The sequence below is a fragment of the Lathyrus oleraceus genome, chromosome 5 (genome assembly GCF_024323335.1).
Source record: "Lathyrus oleraceus cultivar Zhongwan6 chromosome 5, CAAS_Psat_ZW6_1.0, whole genome shotgun sequence".
Taxonomy (NCBI): domain Eukaryota; kingdom Viridiplantae; phylum Streptophyta; class Magnoliopsida; order Fabales; family Fabaceae; genus Lathyrus; species Lathyrus oleraceus.
In genome coordinates, this window is record NC_066583.1 from 539,887,960 (window position 1) to 539,893,610 (window position 5,651).

The following is a 5,651-nucleotide window of genomic DNA, read 5'->3' on the forward strand; positions in this document are numbered from 1 at the left end:
ATGCACATTAGACCTTGAAATTAGAAATAAAGCACAAACCAAGATATAAAACAAGACAATTGAAATTAAATCGAATGAAATGCGGTAAAATACTAAAGGAAAATGACTAGAAGTAACGATGTAAAGACCACTTATCAAACTCCCCCAAACTTAGAAAGTTGCTTATCCTCAAGCAACAAAGCTTGTATTTACGAGTTTTCAAATCAAGTGGTTACATCCTTATTATATATATATATATATATATATATATATATATATATATATATATATATATATATATATATATATATATATATATATATATATATATATATATATATATATATATATATATATATATATATATATATATATATATATATATAATACTACCTCATAGGATCTATTTATAAGAAAAAATTTGTTTTATAAAAAATATTATTATTATTATTATAAATTCCTTTTTTTACACAAATATAAATTCCTTCTAATTAATAAAAAATAAGGAAATGCACAAGATTCATAATTCTTAATAAAAATAAAAGTGAACCTTCTTGTATAAACCTTCATTTTCAATATGCAAAGAATATTGAAAATGAAGAGCATATTCCAATATATGCTACTAAAAAGGAATATAAAAGTTGTACCCAAAAAATAAAAGGATACTAAAATAAAAACTTAGTATATATTAATTCACTTAAAAAATGTCTCTAGTTTTCTATATAAAGACACCTCACTACATTACTTTTTAGATCACAAACAAACACTGTCCCTTCTGATTCATTTCTTGTCTTCTATTTCTTCTTCCTCGTACCTTACTCGCACATAACACGGTACTAAAAATCCTATGTTTTTCATTCCATGTTTTCATAGGTTAAAAAATCCTACGTTTGTTGTACTTGTAACACAATCTTTCAATACACGTGTTTTCCACTCGTGATATTCTATTTGTCAATCTCTTTCATGCTTTTTGGGATTTGATTATGAATTTATGGCTGTCTTTGTTTTGATTCGGCCATTGGTTTTGATGAGTTCGTGGTTTTGAGTTGATTCGATTTTTTATTTGTTTTATAGGTGAGCGGGTGAGTGAGTGGATACAATGGCAAACAAGATGGAAAAAATGGCGTCAATTGATGCACAGCTTAGGCAATTGGCACCTGCAAAAGTGAGTGAAGATGATAAACTTATTGAGTATGATGCTCTTTTGCTGGATCGGTTTCTTGATATTCTTCAGGATTTGCATGGGGAGGATCTCAAGGATTCTGTGAGTTTTCTTCTTTTTTTGGTTCTTTGATTTGAGATTTCTATTTGTGTGTCGTTTTTAATTGATTTTGGTTATTCACTGTTTGGTTTGGTTCTGAAAAGTCATAATTATGGTGTGGAAATTGGCTTCTTTTGACAGATTTTGATATTGTTTCTTGTCTTGTCTATTGATTTGTACTGTTTTAAGGAAACATTGCTTTTTATATGTCTGACTTTTACAGAAAAATGACTTTTTCAGGGAAGTTTTTCATTGATAACAGAAAAATGACTTTTAACATGTTAGAATTGATTCTGAATATGTAGAATTGAGTTTGGTTGCACTCGGATAGAATTGAGTTTGGTTTCTAGAATTGATTCTATTTGAAGTTAGAATTTGTAGCTTACAAGGCTAAAAGAGATTTTTACACTGAAATTCATTGTTCTCTCAAAATCAATTTTCTATGCCGCTGAACCAAACACACACTTATAATTATGCTGTTGTGTAGGTTCAAGAAGTGTATGAACTTTCTGCTGAGTATGAAAGGAAGCATGATCCTAAAAAGCTCGAAGAGCTTGGAAAATTGATAACCGGTTTGGATGCCGGAGACTCGATTGTTGTTGCCAAGTCCTTTTCGCATATGCTTAACTTGGCCAACTTAGCTGAAGAGGTTCAGATTGCGCACCGTCGGAGGAACAAGTTGAAGAAAGGAGATTTCAGGGATGAGAGCAATGCGACTACGGAGTCGGATATTGAAGAAACTCTCAAGAAACTTGTGTTTAACATGAAGAAATCTCCTCAGGAAGTTTTTGATGCTTTGAAGAACCAGACCGTTGATCTGGTTCTTACCGCTCATCCGACTCAGTCGGTTCGGAGATCTTTGCTTCAGAAGCATGCAAGGTCTGTTTTGAAACGTAGAATTTTTTATCACTTTCAATATTTTTCTTTTAGAATAAGATAAGAAAATTGAACTTTTTTGTTGTTCTTTTCTTAGGGTAAGGAACTGTTTATCTCAATTGTATGCGAAAGACATCACTCCTGATGATAAGCAGGAGCTCGATGAATCTCTCCAGAGGGAGGTGAGGATCAAAGTCTTTTCCGATTTTGTTTGGTTTTCGCCAAATTGAAATGATTTGACATTGTTATGATTTTCTTGTGTTTCTTTTGTAGATTCAAGCTGCATTCCGTACCGATGAAATCAAGAGGACACCTCCAACACCACAAGATGAGATGAGGGCTGGAATGAGTTACTTCCATGAAACAATTTGGAAGGGTGTTCCTAAATTTCTTCGCCGTGTTGATACAGCTTTGAAGAACATAGGGATTAACGAACGTGTTCCTTATAATGCGCCTCTTATCCAGTTTTCTTCTTGGATGGGGGGTGATCGTGACGGTAAGATTTTTATCTGTAACGTATGTATATGTATGTATGTAAATCCGTTGTGATTTCATAAATGAGATTATATGATGCAGGTAACCCGAGAGTGACTCCTGAGGTGACGAGAGATGTTTGCTTACTAGCTAGAATGATGGCTGCGAATCTATATTATTCGCAGATTGAAGATCTTATGTTTGAAGTAATTCACATTTCTCTCTTTTTTTTATCATTTCGATTAGTTCATTATTCTTGCACTGTTTTACCGATTTCTCTTCTTGTTTCTTTAGCTGTCTATGTGGCGTTGCAATGATGAGCTACGTGATCGTGCAGAAGAACTTCACAGGAATTCCAAGAAAGATGAAGTTGCAAAACACTATATAGGTGATAATCTTAAGCTTAAATATTAGTTATGTATATTTGTGAATATATGTCGGTTAGTTCGTTTTTGTGATAATCTTGATTTCATTCCATAATGCAGAGTTTTGGAAGAAAGTTCCTTTAAATGAACCATACCGTGTTGTGCTCGGTGATATAAGGGACAAGCTCTATCGTACTCGCGAGCGTTCTCGTTATCTCTTAGCTCATGGATATTCTGACATTCCTGAAGAAGACACATTTACCAATGTTGATGAGGTATAGGTTTCTATAAAAACTGTGTTTTATTTGGTCGAATGAGTTTATCGGTTCGACAGATACTAACTTATGTTAATTTGTATAGTTTTTGGAACCTCTTGAACTCTGCTACAGATCACTCTGTGCTTGTGGTGATCGTGCAATTGCTGACGGAAGCCTTCTTGATTTCTTGAGGCAAGTCTCGACTTTTGGACTATCACTGGTAAGGCTTGATATAAGGCAAGAGTCAGATCGTCACACGGACGTGATGGATGCGATTACCAAACATTTGGAAATTGGGTCCTACCAAGAATGGTCCGAAGAAAAGAGACAGGAATGGCTTTTGTCTGAGTTGGTTGGCAAAAGGCCGCTTTTCGGACCTGACCTGCCCACAACCGATGAAATTAGAGATGTTTTAGACACATTTCATGTCATAGCTGAACTACCGTCAGACAACTTCGGAGCCTATATCATATCAATGGCAACTGCACCGTCTGATGTGTTGGCCGTTGAACTTCTTCAACGCGAATGCAAAATCAAGAATCCGTTGAGAGTTGTTCCGTTGTTTGAGAAACTTGCCGATCTTGAGGCTGCTCCTGCTGCGTTGGCCCGGTTGTTCTCGATTGACTGGTACAGAAACCGGATTGACGGGAAGCAAGAAGTTATGATCGGATATTCTGATTCAGGTAAAGATGCTGGAAGGTTTTCTGCAGCGTGGCAGCTATATAAGGCTCAGGAGGAGCTCATAAATGTTGCTCAGAAATTCAGTGTTAAGTTAACCATGTTCCACGGTCGGGGTGGAACTGTTGGAAGAGGAGGCGGACCTACTCATCTTGCTATCTTGTCTCAACCACCAGACACAATTCACGGATCGCTTCGTGTGACGGTTCAAGGTGAAGTAATTGAACAGTCGTTCGGAGAGGAGCACTTGTGCTTTAGAACCCTGCAACGTTTCACTGCTGCCACTCTAGAACACGGAATGCGTCCCCCAAGTTCTCCAAAACCGGAATGGCGCGCCTTGATGGATCAGATGGCTATCATTGCTACCGAGGAGTACCGTTCAATTGTGTTCAAGGAACCACGTTTTGTTGAGTATTTCCGTCTGGTAAGACATCACAAAATCATTAACTTTTATAGGGACTAAACTCGAAAGGTTGCAATTTTGTGAACTTTTAGATTATATCAATCATTGTCGACTTTCTCCATGTCATGTAGGCTACACCAGAGATGGAGTATGGAAGGATGAACATTGGGAGTCGGCCGGCAAAGAGAAGGCCTAGTGGAGGCATAGAAACACTCCGTGCGATACCATGGATCTTTGCGTGGACACAAACAAGGTTTCATCTTCCCGTATGGCTAGGCTTTGGATCCGCATTTAAACAAGTTATCGAGAAGGATGTAAAGAATCTTCATATGCTGCAAGATATGTACAACCAATGGCCTTTCTTTAGGGTCACAATCGATTTAGTTGAAATGGTGTTCGCCAAGGGAGACCCTGGAATTGCAGCACTGAATGATAGGCTCCTAGTTTCACAGGACCTCTGGCCATTCGGGGAACAGTTGAGGAACAAATACGAAGAAACTAAGAAACTCTTACTTCAGGTAATGATCCTTTTCATCGTATAACAACTAGATCGGCTAGTTATTTCACAAGCTGATTTTTATGTTCGGCTTTATTAGGTGGCTACACACAAGGAAGTTCTTGAAGGTGACCCCTACTTGAAGCAAAGACTCAGACTCCGCGATTCTTACATCACAACCCTTAATGTTTTCCAAGCTTACACATTGAAAAGGATCCGTGATCCAAAGAGTAGCGTGAACGCATCACGTCTGCCCCTTTCAAGAGAGTCTCCTGAAGCAACTAAACCGGCCGATGAACTCGTAACATTGAATCCGACAAGTGAATATGCACCTGGTTTGGAAGACACACTCATTCTTACCATGAAGGGTATTGCTGCTGGCATGCAGAACACTGGTTAAGTTTTGGTTACTTCATTTGTATCTGTTTCTTTGTGTTAAGTTTGTGGCAAGATAATCATAAATACTAGTTGAATCTAGTTGCAATCAAGCACTTCATGTGAGTGCTTTTTTTTCTTCTTTTCTTTTCATAAGAATCTCACATCAGGTTTTGTTGATGTGTTTCCTTACTTTGTTTCCACACAGATGAGTTAATGCAATTGATGTTATGTTTCATTGCATAAATTTTCTTGTTCAATAGTACTTTCTAATTTTATGATATGAAACAGAAAAACATAGAAAATTGGAGCTTCTCACATTTGCTTGCATTGGAATGTAGTATTTGTGAAGTTACTATCCAATCATAGTGTGGAAATATTTAGTAAAAGAAAAATTTTTCAATCTTGTGAATTGCGATGTACATAATTGTCATAGTCATAATTAAATGAATGCTTGATTCAAGTGTTAAAATAGTGTATGCATATT

The 5,651-nt window shown here is 36.5% G+C and overlaps 1 protein-coding gene across 3 annotated transcripts; it reads left to right on the top strand.

Annotated features, from left to right (window-relative positions):
- Positions 1-647: 647 nt before the first annotated feature.
- On the top strand, positions 648-5,411 carry LOC127086214 (phosphoenolpyruvate carboxylase-like). Of its 3 annotated transcripts, none has more exons than XM_051026933.1 (11): positions 648-812; positions 1,054-1,243; positions 1,728-2,119; positions 2,214-2,298; positions 2,390-2,612; positions 2,693-2,796; positions 2,885-2,978; positions 3,076-3,230; positions 3,316-4,314; positions 4,425-4,811; positions 4,890-5,411. In XM_051026933.1, exons 2-11 carry the CDS (start codon positions 1,079-1,081, stop codon positions 5,187-5,189), a joined length of 2,904 nt encoding a protein of 967 aa, XP_050882890.1. In that variant the 5' UTR covers positions 648-812; positions 1,054-1,078; the 3' UTR covers positions 5,190-5,411. The 3 variants fall into 3 exon arrangements, with proteins under 3 accessions (XP_050882890.1, XP_050882891.1, XP_050882892.1); XM_051026934.1 differs by having other exon boundaries at positions 805-852; XM_051026935.1 differs by lacking the exon at positions 648-812 and adding an exon at positions 897-915.
- Positions 5,412-5,651: the final 240 nt, after the last annotated feature.